The sequence below is a fragment of the Pteropus alecto genome, unplaced genomic scaffold (genome assembly GCF_000325575.1).
Source record: "Pteropus alecto unplaced genomic scaffold, ASM32557v1 scaffold30, whole genome shotgun sequence".
In the NCBI taxonomy this organism is placed as follows: Eukaryota; Metazoa; Chordata; class Mammalia; order Chiroptera; family Pteropodidae; genus Pteropus; species Pteropus alecto.
In genome coordinates this window covers 3,119,830-3,137,804 of record NW_006429782.1, presented here as the reverse complement: position 1 = coordinate 3,137,804, position 17,975 = coordinate 3,119,830, and the positions used below count along the sequence as shown (strand labels likewise).

The following is a 17,975-nucleotide window of genomic DNA, read 5'->3' as shown; positions in this document are numbered from 1 at the left end:
CCTCTCCCCCAGGTTCACTCTTCTCTGGCCACACAGCTACTCGGGGCTCCTCGCTGGTCCTCCCACCTCAGGGCCTCTGCACTGAGGACTGTCCCCCCATTGTCCCCATGGCTCACGCTCATCTCCTTCAGGACTCCCGTGTACAGCTGGGACATCGGCAACGGCACATCCTACCACACTGTCCCGCTGCGTCCTTCGCGTCAGAGCTGGCGTCCCACGCCTTTGACTTACTGTCCGCCTCTCCCACCAGCCTCGGCTTCTCCGTGGCGGGGATCAGGCCTGCCACATCGCTGCCGCTTCCCAGTCCTTGTTGGATGAGTGACATTCACGAATGCTGGGGGCCCAGTCTCATCCCATGCCCAATGCACACCCACCCCTCCGATGTCACAGGAACCAGGCAAAGGCTAAGAGGGCCATGGGGGAGGGAGGCCACTGGCTCTGGACAAGAGAGGGGTCAAAGACAGAAGGGACTCGCTGCCACGGCCACCTCTACTGCCAGCCTGCCCCAGAGCGGGGCCCAAGGTCCATGCAGACACATGATACCTGCATCCAGCTCGGAAAGGAAGTGTCCTCTACCCTGGGGGCTGGGAGTTCAGGCCGGGGGGCAGGCCACATGCTGCCCAGCCCTGCCCGCCAGGGGGGGCCCTAGTCTGTCCCGCCCCAGTGGTCACCCCTGGTGGGGACTGAGGCCCCATCCCCCAGCACCGCTCAGAAATGAAGACACGCCGACACAGACCTGTAATTGCAGTGCTCACGAGCCTTTAATTCAGTATGAACCTAGAGGCAGGGGAATTAGGCAGAAATACAGCGCATCCTCAATCTCGGGTGGGAAAAGAACCAGGGTGGGTGGGTTTTCGTTTTTGCACAGAGACACAGATATATCTGTGGGGAAACGTGTCTCCCCTTTGCTGTGCCGCGGCCTGTCTGCACAAGTCGCCCCGTAACGCACGGGGACGCGACCCAGAGAGCCTGCCACGGGGCTGGCGACCCCTTGGACCCCCTCGTACCCTGAGGGCTGCGGGGGCGTCCGCCTGCTTTTTATTCTCTTTACAATATAAATAGCATTTCAAACTACATATAAACACAGTGACAGCACCACCAGGCGGGGGTGCTGCATGCAGAGGGAGACCCCCCCATTTCGGCTGACTCCCCTCGGAACCTCCCAGCCCTGCCCACTCTGGGCACCTGGCCCCTCCCCCCACCAAGGAAATGAAAGGTTCTCGGCTCATTTACTTTCTCTCCATTTTCCTTAAATAGTTCTCTCTGGCCTGGCAACTGTTAAAACACTCTTTTTTTTAATTTTCAAAATAATTTTTATACAAGCAAATTATGCTCCCGATCCCTCTACAGAGGCGAGCAGGGGTTGGGGATGGAGAGCGGGAAGGCTGAGTAGGGCCGCCTCCCGCCCGGGCCCGCGTGAGAGGCACCTCTCCTCCCCCCTAGATTCTACCCAGACTCTGACGAGGCGGGCCTCCCTCAAGGTGGAAGCCGTGGCGATCTCTCTCCCTCGCCCTGTCCCAGACAAATGAACCCACGCGTCAAACGTGACACAGGATGCTGCCGGCCCCTCAGGGTCCCAGGAAGGACCTGCGACACAGGGCCACAGCCAAAGCAGGGGCCCTGAGGGGGCTGGGGGCACCGGCCTCACCGAACAGGAAACGGCGGGACCTGGGTCGCCCAGCTGGCCACTCAGCTGCCTGTCCAACCCCCCGGGGGAGCCAGGCGCCCGCTTGCCCCTGAGGTCATCAGCTTGTAGGTCTCCCTTCCCCTGAGCAGGCCGACGGAGGCCTCGGTGGCACTGAGGACACTCCGTCACCTGAGGCCTTGGCTGTGGAATGGTTCTCACAGGAGAAGAAGCAAAAGATGGAACAAACCAGAAGAGAGTGTTTATTTTGCAAAGGCTCACAGACAGGAGGGAGGCGCCTAGGCCTCCGTGGCCGGCGCTCGGCCACCGAAGGGCAGTGTCAGCCTCCTCCTGTCTCTTCTCCTGTCCGGTGCAAAGAAGAAAGGCGCTGGCAGGGACCAAGGAAGTGATGCCCGCTGCCCAGACCTTCGCGAAGTCGGGGGGAGAGCGAGGGACAGGGTGGAGTGATGGACCGGCCGTCGCTGGGCGCCCTGCCCGAGGCCCCCGGCACCTCCCGGCCTCTCCACACCTGCCCGCTCACAGACGGTAAGATTTCAAAACAACAACAAACGGACGAACAAAAAAAAAAAACAAAAACAAAAAAAAAAAAAACGAGATGCTTTTGTCTTCCTCAGCATGTCAAGTCTCGTTTCTGAGAAAAAGAACGTTTCGTTTTGTTTTTAAAGCCACAAATCTAGAAAACAACTTTGGGGACTCTTTTCCTTTTGTTTTCCTTTTTTTCTTGTGTGTTTTTTTTTTTAAACAATAGGTATTTATAGAAAGAACCTCACAAAGGTGATTTATGTACAGAAGTCACAATCTCAAAGGCTGCTCGGGAGGCAGGCAACGCAGTAGCACCTTTTCGAGAAGAGCTGACGTGGTTTACGAATCTGAGTGGTGGGAGGCGCGAGCCCCGGCCGGCCCCCCAGAGCCTGCGTGGCCCTGCTCCCTGAGTCTGGGGGCCGCGTGCCGGCGTCCTGCTCGCTCCTGTCCCCGCAGAGCACGGAGGTAGCCTCTGGGGGCCAGGGAGGCAAGGACAGAATTCACAGCAAGCAAACGCCAGGGCCCGCCGCCGCCTGCCTTGCTGGGCCGAGGGGTGGCCGGGCGGCCGCTGTCCTAGAAGGGGACCCCACGCCGGCACGGGGCCTGCAGGAGGCTCTCCACGAAGGCCAGGTAGTCCGGGTTCCGCCCCGCGTCCTCGGTGGCACGCGGGGCGCCCACCCGCGGGCGCTTGGCGGCCTTCGCCTCCTCTCCGGAGAAGACACTGTCCTGCGGTGCCCCGGTGCTGAGTGACTGCGGGAGGCCAGGGAGCACACGCGTTAGCTACGACCCAGGTCTGGGTCCCCCGACGCTATGCCGAACCTCCCCCGGCTTGTGTGATGGACCTAGGGGGTGGGGTCTTGCAGGGGAGGAGGTGATGCGTGTGGCGCCCCCACGAGAGGGCTCAGCGCCCGAGGGCAGAGACCCCAGAGTGCTCGCCCACGAGTATGGCCCATGCTCGTCCGTCCCACGCTCGTGGCGGGCTGGTTTGGACCAGGAGGCAGGTCGCACCGGACGCTAGGTCTGCTGGCACCCTGATCTTGGACTTGCAGCCCCCAGAACTCTGAGAAATAACCTCTGTGGTTCACATGGCCCGGTCTGTGTTCGGTTACGGCAGCCCAAATGCACGGAAACAGGGGCTCCCCTTGGACACGTGGCTGAAGCAAACGCCCGCCTCTCTGGGGGCCAAGAACACTGCCCCTCAGCCAACGACCTTACAAGAGGGACAGCCAGTCACCGGAGACGGCCTCTCAGCACCCTATCCCTGTGCGGACCCCGATCCTGTGTGCCAGGCAGTCTCGACACGCCGGTCACGGGCCCCCTGTGAGGGCGGGTGGCGGCCGGTCTGTCCCGGTCTGTGCTGCAGACGGGTGGCTAGGGGACGGCTGTGCCACAGGGAGGGGGACGGCCTGCTCCTCTGCCTGGTAACCCGTCCTACCCAGGGGACCCGGCGTCGGAGGGCAGCTGTGCCACCCCCGCCAGCTCCTGCTTTGAGCTCCTTCACCCGGGGCCAGAGCCACCTGCTCCCCAAGATTTGCTCTTTGGATTAAACACGGGAGAAAGAAAACGGCCAGGAGGAAAGGTGGCCGCTCCTCGCCCCCGGGACCATCGTTCCCTTTGAAAGGGGAGCTGTGCACACGCGTTTCTCTGCGCGGCCAGCCCTGGTGCTCGGATGTGCTCGGGCGCAGGGCGCTCTGGGCGCTGGATGCACCGCGGTGTGCCTGGCGGGGCAGGATGGCGCGGGCTTGTCCCTTCCTCCCCAGGCTGTCACGGGTCACAGCAAACCCGACTCCGCCTGCCACGGCCCAGGCCCTGGCTTGCTCCCTGGGCACTGCCCTCAGCCACCCCCCAAAGGAGACAAGGCCACATCCCAAGGCCTTGCTTGATCACGTACCAGCCGTGACCGGACCCTCTTGGGCAGCTCCTCGTCCAGGGTGAAGATGTCGCCGCGCTTGACCGTCAGCTGGGACCCGTCCTCAAACTCCACCTGCAGAAGGGCAGTCCTCAGGGGCGGTGCCATGCACCGCGGGCTCACCCCGTCCTCGCCACGGTCCCCCACCCACGGTCACCACTGCTGGCCCGCGGAGACGGACGCCGGTCCCGGGGCGTCCCCCACCTGCTGGCTCATGTCCTCGCGCATCGAGTAAGGGCAGTGAGAGGAAACGGGATGTGGTAAAAAGCGACAGAGGGATCTGGTGGCATGAGAGGGAGCGCGGCGGCAGCTGTGGCTGCTGGGCAGCGGGCAAGTCTCCTCCTAAGACGCCACGCTGGCAAATGACCTCCCTTCTGCAGTCGTGAGAAGACACTGACAACTGCCTTGTTTAAAGAAAAAAACCAGAGACGCTACACCTGTACACTTAAAAACGGGTAGAACGGTAAATTTTATGTTATGTATATTTTGCCACACACAAAAAATCAGAAAAACAGCCCTAACGGGGAAAGTTTCAGGCAACCAGAGGCCCCGTCCCCTTAAAACGCACGGAGCCCCGACCTTCTGCGTTAGGCAGGCGGAGCTCAACCAGACCCCACTCACCTGTGGGGATCCCCCCCCACCCCCGTGTCCCCACCTGGAAGACAGGGCCCCGCCCACCTGATAGATGTGACTGGTCACAGAGGAAATGAACTTGGCCTTGTAGATGTTGCCGTCAGTCCACCGGAGTTCAACAAACTCCCCCTCGGGCGGGGGCCCCAGCCGGGCGCAGTCTCGGCTCTGTGGGGACAGAAGGCGGCGGGGTGAGGCGGAGGCCCCCAGACAGCGGCCGGCCCTCCCCAGCCACGCTGTCTGCGCTTCAGCTGTGACGAGGCTCCCGCTGCAGCAAGGGGCCAGCGGTGCGCTCGGCCCGGGCGCTGGCGGCAGCTGTGCACACACAGGACTGGGGTCTTGCGGGGCAGGGTGGCTGTACCCCCCGGGGGGGGGGCACCCTGGCTATCGGCTCACCCAGACTGACGGTACCTTCTGCTCTGTTTCTGCAGAAACAGGCAGTGCTTCCCCTGCAGGGGGCCTAGGGCCTGGACCTGTCCAGCGGGGCCACAGGGGACTCGCGTGAGGGACTGGGCCACCTCCCAGCTGCCTAGCGGCAGCCCCCACCCTACACCCGCCCACAGCTCACGGTGATGCTCTCCGGGTACAGGTTGTCGCTATAGGACCCGTCGTCAAAGTTCACTTCGTAGAAGGTCTGTGTGGTGGTGCCGATGACGCGGCACCGGTAGTAAAGCCCGTTGCGATTCTTGGTGATGACCACCTGGCCCAAGGACACCGCCCTCAGGAACTGGACCTGGGCCGAGGGAAGAGGGACGCGTGAGTGCGCGGGAGCGGGGGACAGGGCTGGGGACTCACGGTGTGGGCCCCGGGCAGTGATCAGCAGGAGCGGGGGCAGGGCTGGGGACTCACGGTGTGGGCCCCGGCCTTGTGCTTGAAGCAGGTGATGGAGACGACGTAGGGCCAGTCGTCCGGCTCCATGAGGACCCCGGCGGCGTGGGCGCAGGTCACGTGGAAGGACGTGGAGCAGTGCTCGCAGGAGCACTGGATGCAGGCGCCAACGACCCTCTTCATCCGCTTCCGGCAGTACACGCATTTCTGGGGGCACAGAGGGGAGATGTGGATCTGGCCAGTGACCACCCCGGGTACTGTGAGCCCCCCTGGACCCCCAGGATTGTCTCCTGGGAGTGACCCCCGAGACCCAGGGCTAGGAGGCACCCTGCGAAGGGCCTGGGGGGTCTGCTAGGCTAGGAATCTTGACCGCAATGGAGAGCCCCGCAAATCGCCCTGGGCTGGGTCTCCAGGCCCACAACCTCGGCCTGTGGCTCCCCCCAACCCCTAGGAACGCTTCCAGGATTCTTCTAGGCCCAGCCCCTCTGCGGAGCTGCCTGGAGCAGGCACCAAAGAACCACACACCAGAACATCGCTCGGCCACGAAGTATGGAGGCGCCGACCCTCACTGCAGCATGGACGGACCCAGTGAGAGAAGGCAGACATGGGGTCACGTAGTGTGTGAGTCCATTTATGTGAAACGTCCAGAAAAGACACGTCCATGGAGACAGGACGTGGGTGAGTGGGTGCCAAGGGCTGGGGAGGGGGATGGGGGTGACTGCTGATGGGGACGAGGCTTCTTTCTAGGGTGGTGGAAAAGTTTCAGAATCAGATAGAAGTGATAGTTGCCTAATTCTGAATATACAAAAACTGACTAAGAGGTTCGTTTTGAAACGGCAAACGTTGCCTCGGTTCTGAGTAAAGGCACTGCAGACCCGCCTCCGGGGTAAGAAGGGGCATCCGCGCGAGGCCTTTCACCCCGTGCGGGGATCCACGTGACAGGAAGGCCCCGTTGCCCAGAGCGACCTGCTCCTGTGGCGTCAGCATCCAGGGCCACCCCCCGCCCCTCCAGCTCCGCCGTCGCCAGGCCCACCACGTTCATCACTCTGAGCATTTAATAAGCGGCCTTTACCGCTCTGGAAACCGTATTCAAAAGCCAAATAAGCACAGCGGTCAAGGGCGCTGCGGGATCCGCTGAACGGATCGATGGCAATGAGAGCTCGTTACTAAACTGTCAATACCTAACTCCCCCGCCGGCCTGCGGGGCGGGCACCGACGCACGTGATCCGGACGGCGTGAGCCCTCGATCCTGGCCTCTGGGAGTAGAGGCGCGCACAGGGCCCCCGAGGCCCTTGGGAGGGTGGTCCTTTGAGACCAGCAGGGCGCATGGTCTCACACACGTCACCTGCCCCACCGCTGAGGCTCAGGAGAAAGCCGACGGCCCGGCCTGAGGCTCAGCACGATTCATTTCCCACGTGGCTGGCAGCTCATTGTTCTGAGTTTCTGCATCATGAGGAATGTGGGCCTGGTCCCCACTGTACCATTTGTCGGGATACCAGAGTGGGGCGCGTCTTGTGTATGGTTTTTCTGGGACCCATCCCAGCCTGGTAAAGGGAGGGGGCGCAAGGCTCAGGCCACCAGACAGATGGGGCCAGTCCCCACTCACCAGGACGCCCCAAACACCCGGAGCCCATGGCCAGGGAGTCCTGGGGATAGATGGATGGACCATGACCAGGAGGGACTGTCCCCAAGCCTGCGGCCTGTGTGTGACCCTGGGGAGGTGGGCTGGCAGCTGGGCAAGCGGGAGTTAACTGCCAGCTTCCTTGCACGGCCCCATTAGGCAGTACAAGCAAACCTCATGTAAAAGGATTTTTAATTCATCGTTACAAGTGCAGGTAATGAAGAGGCCGCAAGCTGGAAATGTCAGATGATCCATAAAGCGTCTGGAGGGAGGACGGAGCACGGCTGTGTGCCGCACCGCCACTCCGCCTGAATGATGAAGCCTTTTACGGCTGCAAACCCCTGCAGGCCGCCAGCCTCTTCCTGACCGCCCGTCTGCGCCTGGCTAGGCTGGCGCCGGCCGCCTGGCGGTCCATGGCCAAAGCACCCGGTCCCCCGCAGGCTCTTGCCGGTGACTGCTCAGCCCCGCCTGGTGGTGCCACAGCTGTGGGCTCCAGGTGGGCGTCTCTGTCCCTTCCCAAAGGGCCTCCTACCAGGCCACTGCCACAGCCCCATTTCTCTGCTTCCTGCCCTCGGTGGGCCTGCAGGGGCGTCAACATCCCAGCACCACCCGGGCAGCCGGGAAACCAACCATCCAGGAAAAGCGGCCAGGATGTCGTCGAGCACCCTGGCCAAGGGCCCAGCCACCTGGCCAAGGGCAACATGCCCCGTGAGAGCTGCCACTCCCACACCCGAGTGGGGATGCATCTTCAGCGGGCTGCCACAAACACACAGCCGTGATGCCACCAAGCAGGCGCTGGCGCTCAGATAGCAAGACCAGCGCCTCACGGTGAGGCCCGGTTAACGCGCGCCATGCAGGGGCCATGCGGGGCGGACGGCTGGGGCACAGAGAGGTCAGGAGTCTGTCCAGAATCACGCAGCTGGCAGGTGGCCGAGCTGGGAACAGAAGCCAGCGTTCGCTCATGGTTACACTCTGCCGTGCCGCCTTCACCCCCGAGGCTCCCCACGGGTGACTCTTCAGCGAGAGCGCCCCACCCGGGACGGCCATATGCTCTTTGGAGGGGAAGCTCAACATGCACCGAGAGGGACCAACACCTCGACAGAAAGCACACGACCTGATTTAAAAATGGGTGAAAAACCCGAACAGACATTCCTCTGAAGAAGACATACAGGTGGCCAACAGGTACAGGGAAAGGGCTCAATGGTGCGGATGACGGTCAGGGAGACGCAAGTCAAAGCCGTGATGGCTGTCACCTCAGGCAATCACCAAGACGGCGGGAGGGTGCAGGGGAGGCCACTCGCCCTCCTGCACGGCCAGGGTGTACAGCAGCGCAGGCGCTATGGGTGGTGTGGGGGTGCCTCAAAACACCCAACACAGAGCTGCCCTACAAGCTGGCAACCCCGCTTCTGGGGCTTCACCTGAAGAAATCCGAAACGCTAAGTCACAAAGGCATCGGCACCCCCATGCTCACTGCGGCGCTCTACACAGCCAGGACGCGGAGGGAACCCCGCTGTCCCGACGGGTGAATCGCTACGGAAGGCGCGGTCCATCCCCACGCGGAATGTTAGCCAGCCACGAGGAACAGGGACACCCCACCACTGTGACAGCACGGAAAGACCTGGAGGACACTGCTCAGCGCGAGAAACCAGACACAGGACAAATGCCGCAGGAGGCCACCGAGACGAGGTCCGGACGACAGACTCAGGCAAGACGAGGGCTGGGGCCAGGCACACGGCCCCCGCCACGCATGCCGACTGAGCTCCAGAGCCGTCCGCGCCACACCCACGACGAGTGACAGGGTACTGTCAACTTAACAATCTGTTCAGAGGGATGACCTCACGCTAAGAGCTTTTACCGCGAGATTTTGAGACAGGCCAGGGGGGTAACGAGGGAAGTGCAGGGCAGAAGGTGGCGACCGGCCACTGGTCCACATGCAAAGTGTGCAGAAGACATCACCGCACAGGGACTGGGGGGCCAGGAGCCCGCTGTGCCCGTAAGGGGGACCTCTGCGCCTTCTGACTTTGGTAACTTACCCCTTTGGGACCTATTCAAGAAGTATCAGCTTTGGTGCGGCTGAAATCGGTGGCATCTGGCTTCCTGGCGTGACCCTCCACCCACAGGGCAGGGCTCCAGGGGACCTACCAGCTTCCACCGCTGCTCGGGGATGGCGCTGATGTCCACAGGGTGGCGCTCCATCACATTTAGGAACCGCACTTCAGGGACTGCGATGGCACAGATCACGTGGATCCACCTGGGGAGGGTCAGGGGTCAGGGGTCGCCTCCTTGTACGGGCACTGCCCTTGTCCGCATGCTGCTGCTGGCCGGTTAGGGGTTATGGACCTCAGGGAACAGTCTGGGCGCTTGTTTGCCCCTCCCTCCCCCACCGAGATCGAGGCCCCGGGACTGACTGGGACCCCTCCACCCACCTCCGGTCGGTCGTCATCTGCAGGGCTCCTCCTCGGAGGTTGCACAGGCAGCACTCCTGCAGGGACCAGACACACACACAGTGAGTGAGGCACGGGGCAGAGCTGTCCCCACGCTGCTCCGGGGCCTGGTCCGTCCCCTGCCCACGGTCCTTACATTTCAAACTAGTGGCCACGGAAGGGTGGGGCCGGAGTGCGCCGGGCTCCACCCCCTCACTGCTGAGGTGATGAAACCGAGACCCAGGGAGGCGGGGCCCCCAGCCCAAGGTCCCCCTTCAGGATGGGCAAGCCCGGGGCCCTGGCCTGGCTCCCCACGGGGCCGGTGGCTCTCAGAGCACCACCCCTGCCGCAGGGGCGAGTTACCGCGGTCCAGGCATGGGCTGTACACCGGGAACACGTCCAGCCTTCGTTGACCAGCTCTGGGCGGATGCCGTAGCAGCCTGAATGACAGCAGAGGGGGGCATCAGCGACCGTGCCACCCGCAGCGCCAGGGCCCCCTGGAGTCCAGCCCGGCACGGAGGAAACTGCTTCCGCCGCCCGCTCCCCCTCGACCCAGGCTGCCGCCCACGCACGCGAGAAAGGGCTGGAAGCAGAGGCCGAGAGGGCGGCAAGGCCCGCCTCGCAGAAGCCCCCACCACCCGCTCAGCCCGGGCCCCTCGCTGCCGCCCCCAGGCTCTGCTGGGCTGGGACCCTGGGAAAGTGACCGAGAAGTTCTGTGACGTGCGAAGTGGGCCTCGAGGGCGCTGGAGTTTGGAGCAGCGGGGCTGGGCGGGCCGGCCAAGTGCCCGGCAAAATTGCTACCTCAGAAACCACATCAGGGCTTCTGAGTCATCAAGGTGGTTTGCTGTGGAATGTGGTCACGGTTCAGAAATGGGGAGAGGGCATGGGGAAGGGGGGTGAAGGGAGGGTCGTGTCCCAGAGCGAGGGGCTCGCCTCGCCCTGGGGTCACTGCTCAGCAGGGCTGCAGAAAGGTGGCTCTGTCCCCACAGAGGCCCCAGGGACAGCAAGGTGCCCAAGAGCCTGTCCTTGACCCTGCTCAGTCCATGGGGCACTCGGTTAAGGTCAGGGCTGGAGAGGAGGAGGTGGCTGGCTCATGGAGGAAGCGGAGGCTCCGCCTCCTTCCAGCGGCAGGTCCCTGGGAGCCACCTCTGTGCTGAGCCTCTGCCGCCCCAGCTCAGTGAATGAGGTCTCGGCCTGGCCCCCGGCCGCAGGCCCCTCCAGAGTGGCCCCCAGGAGGCTGCGCAGGAGCACGTCCCACGCCAGACCCACAGGGCCGAGCCAACAGGCTCCCAAGACAGGAGACAAAATGAACCTGGGGCAGCCCTGCGGGGACGGCGAGGGACAGAGGTCGGGGCTGCGTCCCTCCGCGGGGTGTGCGGCACGCAGAGCTCCAGGCTCCGGAACGGCCGCTCCTGGGGGCTCAGTCTCCGGTCACTGCCCTCCTCGAGCCCAGGAAAGGGGCAGATGGCCATTCTGTCTTGTGGTCACGGTCTGGGCTCCAGGGTCTGGGGGAGGGTGAGCGCTGACAGCAGAGATAAACAGGGCCCCGGACCGCTCCAGAACTTCACCTTCACCGCCAATGTTAATGAGCACCTTCTCCCTGCCCGCTGCCTCCCAGGCCCCGGAGGACACAACTGTCGGGAAGGAGGCCACTGGGAAGGCCCGCTTTGCCTGGGGGAAGGGTGGCCCATCTGCCCCTGGAGGCCAAGACCCTGCTCCATGACACTAGGTCCTGCGACAGCCCAGAGGGAAGGGCTCCCCAAACACACACACGTGGGCAGGCGGGTATCCCTGTGGCATGAGAGGGGCCGCCCCCCGCAGACCTCACAGCCCTGGGCCCATGCGCACTCTCCCCCAGCCTGGCCCACTTCGCCGCAGACCCGCACTCACTGGCGTGGACCTGCAGGCAGCACTTGGCACAGGCGATCAGCAGGCTGGTCCCGTCGTCCCCGATGTAGGAGTTGGCGGGCAGCGGCTCCGTGTTCTCGGCGCTGGAGGTGAAGCACATCTCGGGGATCAGCGGCCGTGTCTTCTGGCCGCTTTTGGAAGGCGGCGTGGAGGGGCCCTCCCCGAGCGAGGATGGGGGAGCCTCCTTCTCGGTCTGCAGGGACTGCAAAAGGGGGCACCTTTGGTGAAGAGGGCAGCGAGGAACCACCTGACATTGCTGCACCAGGCCATGAGGGGCCTTCCTTGACAATGCCCTCCGCCCACACCTGACGCAGCTTCCACCCGCAACCCCGGCCCTGGCCCGCCTCCCACCTCCCCTCCCCTGCCCTGCTCTGCTCTGCCTGCGCTGGCGCCTCCTACCGGGACACCTGACCCTGCCCCATGCTCCCAGCCTGTGCCCCAGGTACGGGGCAGGCTCAGGCCCCGTCAGCTAACATGCAGGAAGCACCAGGCACTAGGCTAGGAACAAGGGACCCGAAAGAGCAAGTGAGACCTGGCCCTGTCCTCCAGGAACTCAGCGTCCAGGGCCTGAGGGACGCAGAGGCAGGGGCGAGAGCAGAGGAGGGTGGGGGAGCGTCTCAGACCCAGGCTGGGGACAGCAGGTCTGAGAAGGCCTCCTGGAAGAGGTGGTGGATGAGGAGACTCAAAAAATGAACCAAAATCTGTCAGCAAGGTAGAGGCTGGCTGGATGGGTGGGTGGGAGAACCGGGGACATCACAGGGCAAACTGCTGCTACGTGGGAGAGGAGGTCACAGCTGAGGAAGGCCGTGGGGCGCGCAGCCAGGACCTGAGTCTCTGGCCGGGGAGCGCATGGCTGGCGTGGCCTCCCAAACGCCTGTTCTGGCCACGGTGGGGCACCAACAGGAAGAATAGGACGCAGGGGAGGAAAAGCCTGGAAGGCTGGCAGTGGCCAGGCGGGAGGAGGGGGACAGTGGCAGAAAACAAGATTAAGAGGGAGACCGGGCAGGACCTGGTGGCTGACGGCACAGGACAGGGTGCAGGGAAGGGCCAGGCTCCCCACCTGGGACCCACGGGACAGAGGCGTGCCCAGCCTGGATAGAGTCCGGCACGCTGGGCGCCCGGCTCAGTGCTGGTGTCCCAGCCAGGCCACACAGGTCTGTGCCCGGCCCCAGCCTGCCTCTGGGACTCGGCCGGTCACCAGTCACCCCTCTGGGCCCATAGGCTGTGCCATGCTGAGGAGCTTCCGGAGGGACAGTGGTCTGTGCCCTGCTACCCCTCCGTCAGATGCCATCTTTATGTCCACTGACAAGTCCCCATCAGATAAAACAAAGAAATTGGGCCTTGTCCCTCCGGCACACGCTGCACCAGGGGCTTCTGCCTGTCACGCTGTGGCCGTCCGGCCCCGCCTGTCCTACCCCCATCCTCCGGGCGCTCAGCTGATCCCACTGTGGCTCCTACAGCAAACGGGTTCTCCGTCCCTGTCACCAGCCCCAGAGCGCCCAGGTGGAGCAAACGCTGGCACCTACAGGGCCAGACAGGAGCTGCCAGGCCGCGGGGCGCCGGGGCGTGGGCTGACCTGGCTGTACGGGTAGAAGAGGGTGCAGATGGCGCAGTAGGGCTCGGTCAGGGCGGCCGCCGCGTTGAACTTCCTCTCGGCCTGGAAGCTCGCCGCCTTGTTCCTCCACTGCAGGGACAGCAGCGACCTCAAGGCCTCAGGGTCACTCACGTCCTCCTCCCCGGAGAAGGGGAAGGCTTCTAGAGCAGAGGATGGCGTGGGGACAAACGTCAGCACACCTGAGGACGCACGCCTCGCCCCGATGAGCGCTCACTGCCGCAAGCGTTCACAGCGGCAGGTCCCCACTGCCACGGCCCCCGAGCCTCGGCAAAGCGGCCACCTGGCTGCCCCAGCTCAGGGGGCCCTTGGTCCCCTCTGAGGACAGGAGGTCTGGCTCAGGCCTCGACAGGTCAGGTGCAGACTCTTGCAGCTCAGCGGAGCCAGAAGAGGAGCATGGCTAGGAGTCGGGGAGGGGGCGGTGTGACCCCAAATCCTACTGAGATAAGATGAAGGCTACACGTGGGCGTCGCATTGAACCCTCCTGTCACAGCTGGCCCCTGCTGGCCTCAGTTGCCAGCCCCACCCCCACACCTCATCGCTGCGTCTCCTCAGCACCTCAGCGTCAATGCCTGCTGAGAAGCTGGGTGCTCACTCCTGAGGCCCCGATCTTCAGAGCGGCTGGGCCAGCGTGGCAAGATACAATGGCCTTCGCAACTGTGAGGCCACCTGCAGAGGCCCCGGCTCATCTGATCCCCGAGACCCCTTCCACTCCTGGGAGCTCAGCCCTGTGGCCCATGGTGCTCCCCGAGCCCACCTCACCCTAGCCCTCAAATTCAGAATGAAAGAAGCCGTCCCCACGATTTTCAAATTCCACGTGCATCTTAAACAGAGGGCGGAAGCAGCAGATGAGAAATTGACCCTGCAGGGCTTCCGCCCACCCAGCAGCCGGCGTTAAAGACGCGCCTTGTCCCCGCCCCGCGGGCTCCGTCCCCCCGCAGCCTCCCCAAGGCCCACAGCCTGCTCAGCGGCAGGAAGTCACTTCGGTGGCGACTGGCCGCTACCAGCCCTGTTACTGGCCAGAGCCCTGTGTGTTGCTAACAACAGCCGCCTGCCGGGAGCAACGCAAAGGTTTCCTCCCCACACTCGAGGCAGCATGGAAGTTACCAGCCACGGCACAGGGACCACAGAGCCAGGACATCCACTGAAAGTGCCCCTGGAAATCAGCAAATTCTCAGGCCCTGTGCAGCTCTGCGACCCTCCAACTGAGTCCGTTTCTCAAGCCTCAATATGGGGGGTGTGGCCACAGTCTGGCCTCGCTCTCAGGGGTCACCAGAGGGGCCAACCCCGGGGGGCGCACTGGACTGGCGCGCCTTCTGCTCACGGGCCTATTCATCTGCTCTGCAAATGTTCTGGATGCCCCACCCTGTGTCTGCCATCTGAGCAGACCCAGGGGCCGTGAGAGGATGAGGCAGGATCCTCACTCAGCTAGGGGGTCAGGTTCGTATGCACAAACATGGAGGCCATGGGAGCTGAACGGAAGTGGGGGATGGGGGGTGGGGGTTGTAGCCAGTCCAGGCCTAGGTGTAGAAACCGTGTCTGCTCAGAAGCGTTTGGCAGAGATTACTGTAGACGGCGGGCCCTGAGGTCAAAGGCAAGGACAGTCACTATAGAAATGACTGTGCCTCAGCTCTGTGTGCCTTCCTGACAGGACCCCCGGAAGGGCCGGCAGCCCCCATTTTACAGCAGGAAGGTTAGATGGCCCTCGTGGTCCCAGGCTGCGGGGGGCGAGCTAAGGTTAGAGCCCAGGCGGCTACAGCCTGCCCTCGAGGGCCACGCTGGGCATTTCCGGCCCTGAGCCCAGCATGAGTGAGGCCCCCACCGTGAGAAGGAGAGCAAATGGGGCTGAGGGGAAGAGACTTGGGGCGCTCTTCTGGGGAGACCCGCAGGCTGAGCAGGGTTGCTATGGGCGTGGGGCTGTGTCTGAGGGCTGGGCAGTCTGGGGACAGACGCTGAGGGCCTGGCCTAAGCTGGTGGCGGTGGGGATGACCGGCAGGGGAGGTGGTGGAGGGAGACCTCGGGGGAGGCTCTGGGTGAGAGAACGGGGTACATAGGACCCGGGGCCCGAGCAGGTAGGGACGGCATCCCCACTCACCCTCATCACTGGAGGCCTCCTGCTTGACCACGGACAGCGGGGACCTGGTCGGTGGCTTGCCCAGAGGGTGACGCCGGCTCTTCTTGATCTCCATCTTCAACTTGGAGAACGTTGACGGTGCCTGAAACACAGGACAGGAAACGGCTTTGAAACGGGAGCGAAGCCAAGCTTGGCCCTGCCCCGGCTCCCCCAGTTGGGGGTGCGAAGCCCCAGGAAGAGGCAGCGGGGGCCACTGTGGTCTCTAACCACGTGCAACACTGCTGGCCTTGGTGATGAGCCACAGGGCCCTTTTGTGAGACGGCACATAGGGACAGGCAGAATCCCCAGCCCGGGACCGTCACAGGTGCCCTACCTGCACCTCGCCGGCTGCTCTCTCCTCCTCGGGCCCTGTCAGCTCCATGGGGGCTGCCACCTGCTCCTTCCAGGTGGGGCCCTTCTGGGCGAAGTGCTCAGAGGCCTGCTGGCAGGCCACGCGGCCCTTGTCGCACGTGGCTGGGCTGGCCCGTGGCACCACGAACAGCATGGGGATGATGGGGCGTGGCTTCAGCTCTGGCTCCTCCCCGGGTGCCTGGGGGGGCACGACGTTGAGGGGAGGCGGCGACAGGGTGCTCTCCTCGGTGGCCGCAGGGCCGGGGTTCAGCCCCGGGGGCCCCTGTGGGGGTGGTGGCACCTCCTCGGTGGGGAACTGGGTCGGTGGGGGTGGTGGCCGCTGGGGCAGAAGCGGGTGGTGAGAGTGCAGGGGGCTGTGGCTCTTCTTCTTCCGGTCACTCTTGGCCTTGACCGGCCGCAGCTTGCCCCGCCCATCCTCTGCGGGCAGAGAGGGGAGACCAGTCAGGGCGAGGCCAGCAGCCACACACCCTCCTGCGAGCCCCCTGCCCAGGCAGGAGCTGGCTGGAGGTGGCAGAAATCGCACTGGCCTTCCCCAAGAGAGCACGGGCGTGGGGCAAGCCCGAGCCTTGGGGCGCCCCCGCCCCCGCCCTCCAGGGTCTGCAGGTGCTCAGAGCACCTTCTGGAATTGGGGTGAGGTGGAAGGAAGAGGCGCTTTCTTCCCAAGGGCGGAGAGAAGCAAGATTCGTTTGTTTTCAGATTTCTGAGTTCTGTATGTTTCTATAATGAACACACACGATGACTTGTAGAACTTTCTAATAGCAAAGACTCAAACAAGAAATCATAAACGAATGGTCACTTGAGAGGGCCTGAAGGGCCCAGAACAACCTTCCGCCCCCACGGGCTGGCACGGGGGGACTTCCTGACAGGTGACGAGGCGGGGTGGAAGTCCAGCGGGGCGTGCCTTCAGTGGCACTAAGGGGGCTGGGGGTGGGGAGAGGCGTGGTTGGCAGAGTCACAGCCCCCGGATGTCCAATCCTAGCTCTGGGACTTGGGAGCGTGGAACCGGACAGGGCAACGTGACTTTGCAGATGGACTGGGCTCAGGGAGGCAGATGGTCCGGGGGGACCCAAGGTACCAACAGGGGCACTTAAGAGCAGAGGACCTTTCCCAGCTGTGGTCAGAGGACGCTGTGAACATGGAAGGAGGCTCAGAGAGATGCCGACGAGATGCTGACGACGGAGGATGGGGCTACGAGTCAGCGGCGGGGCGGGGCGCCTCCGGAAGCTGGAGGCGGTTCTCCCGGGAGCCTCCCGAAGGACTAACTCTCCCCACACCTGAGTTTAGCCCCATGAGACCCCTCAGGGTTCTGACCTCCAGAACTGAAAGCAAATCAATGTGTGTGGTCACTGACAGGCAGCCCCAGGAGACTGCAGGTGGTGACCTGTGTGAGACCTGCTGTGCTCAGGGTACGGAGAGCTCAGCATCAGGGACCCTGCACTCAAGGACGACAGACCACAAGGCCCAGAGCACAGCCAGCCCTGGTGTCCCCGGCCTTGCCTGACCTGTCTGGAGAGTGGGCACACTAGCCTAGGCCTTCACCCTCCCGGCCCAGGCTCCCAGGGGACTAACCATTCCGGTCGTCTGGGACCAACGGTTTTTTGGACAACCTGGGATGAGTGGTTGTCCCGGTGACAGGACCCGTGAGGCCCAGCGGTAACTGTGCCTGACAGTCTGTGGCTGGGAGCACAGGACACATGGGGGGCGAGGACCTGCCCCTGTCCCTGGCAACCGGTGGTGACAGGGAGCACGAGGAGTTCTGGCTCGCGCTGCGGTGCCCGCGTTCCACCCCCTGCTGTAAAACCCGTCTACACGGCGCCCCCGATCCCCAGCCAAAGGCGATGGAACGAGTGCCCGTGACCTTGGGTGAGGGCGTGTCACTTAGACCCTGGTCTGCACTGACCCCAGGAAGGGATCAAACAAGGGCCTCCCTGCCAGCAGACACCCAGCTCGGAGTGCTGGCAGGAGCTGAGTCGCCCTGCTCATCCGCACGAAGGCCAGGCCTGAGCCCACGTCGTGGCCCCCAGCCCCCTCTGTCCCCACTCCGGCCCCCCGCATGCTGCAGCCCTGTAGTGGCTGCTGGGACAGCCCACGGTGTCCCTGGCAAGCACACCCTGTGTTCTCCAGGAGAGGCTCCATCAGCTAGGAGGCAAAGGGAGCACTCACCCCTCAACCCCCACCCTCAGGTCCTGAGCCCTAAGAGGGCACCGAGGGTTCCTGCAGCACCTCTGCCCTAGCTAGAGGGGACCTGACCACTCCTGGGTCCACCCTCCCACAGGCCCCTTGTGAAGCTGGCTATCTGCCAAGAAAGGAAAATAACAGATTCTCCCTCCTGTTAGGACACAGGTGGATGGCTCCCTGAAACAGGATCTCTTCTCCATGTGAAGACGTGGAA

At 63.7% G+C, this 17,975-nt stretch overlaps 1 protein-coding gene across 3 annotated transcripts in view; it reads right to left on the bottom strand.

Moving 5' to 3' along the window:
• Window positions 1–737: 737 nt before the first annotated feature.
• The window catches only part of KDM4B (lysine demethylase 4B), a 133,874-nt gene continuing 116,636 nt past the window's right edge, over window positions 738–17,975 (bottom strand). For all 3 annotated transcript variants that reach the window (XM_015585687.2, XM_015585680.2, XM_015585683.2), the window contains 12 exons: window positions 15,546–16,000; window positions 15,194–15,314; window positions 13,063–13,241; window positions 11,469–11,688; window positions 9,942–10,018; window positions 9,582–9,637; window positions 9,298–9,406; window positions 5,556–5,741; window positions 5,275–5,439; window positions 4,755–4,874; window positions 4,059–4,151; window positions 738–2,917 (listed from right to left, as the gene is read on the bottom strand). In XM_015585687.2, the coding sequence (XP_015441173.1) occupies window positions 2,741–2,917; window positions 4,059–4,151; window positions 4,755–4,874; window positions 5,275–5,439; window positions 5,556–5,741; window positions 9,298–9,406; window positions 9,582–9,637; window positions 9,942–10,018; window positions 11,469–11,688; window positions 13,063–13,241; window positions 15,194–15,314; window positions 15,546–16,000 (1,958 nt within the window). In that variant the 3' untranslated portion in view covers window positions 738–2,740. The remainder of the gene's footprint in view (window positions 2,918–4,058; window positions 4,152–4,754; window positions 4,875–5,274; window positions 5,440–5,555; window positions 5,742–9,297; window positions 9,407–9,581; window positions 9,638–9,941; window positions 10,019–11,468; window positions 11,689–13,062; window positions 13,242–15,193; window positions 15,315–15,545; window positions 16,001–17,975) is intronic.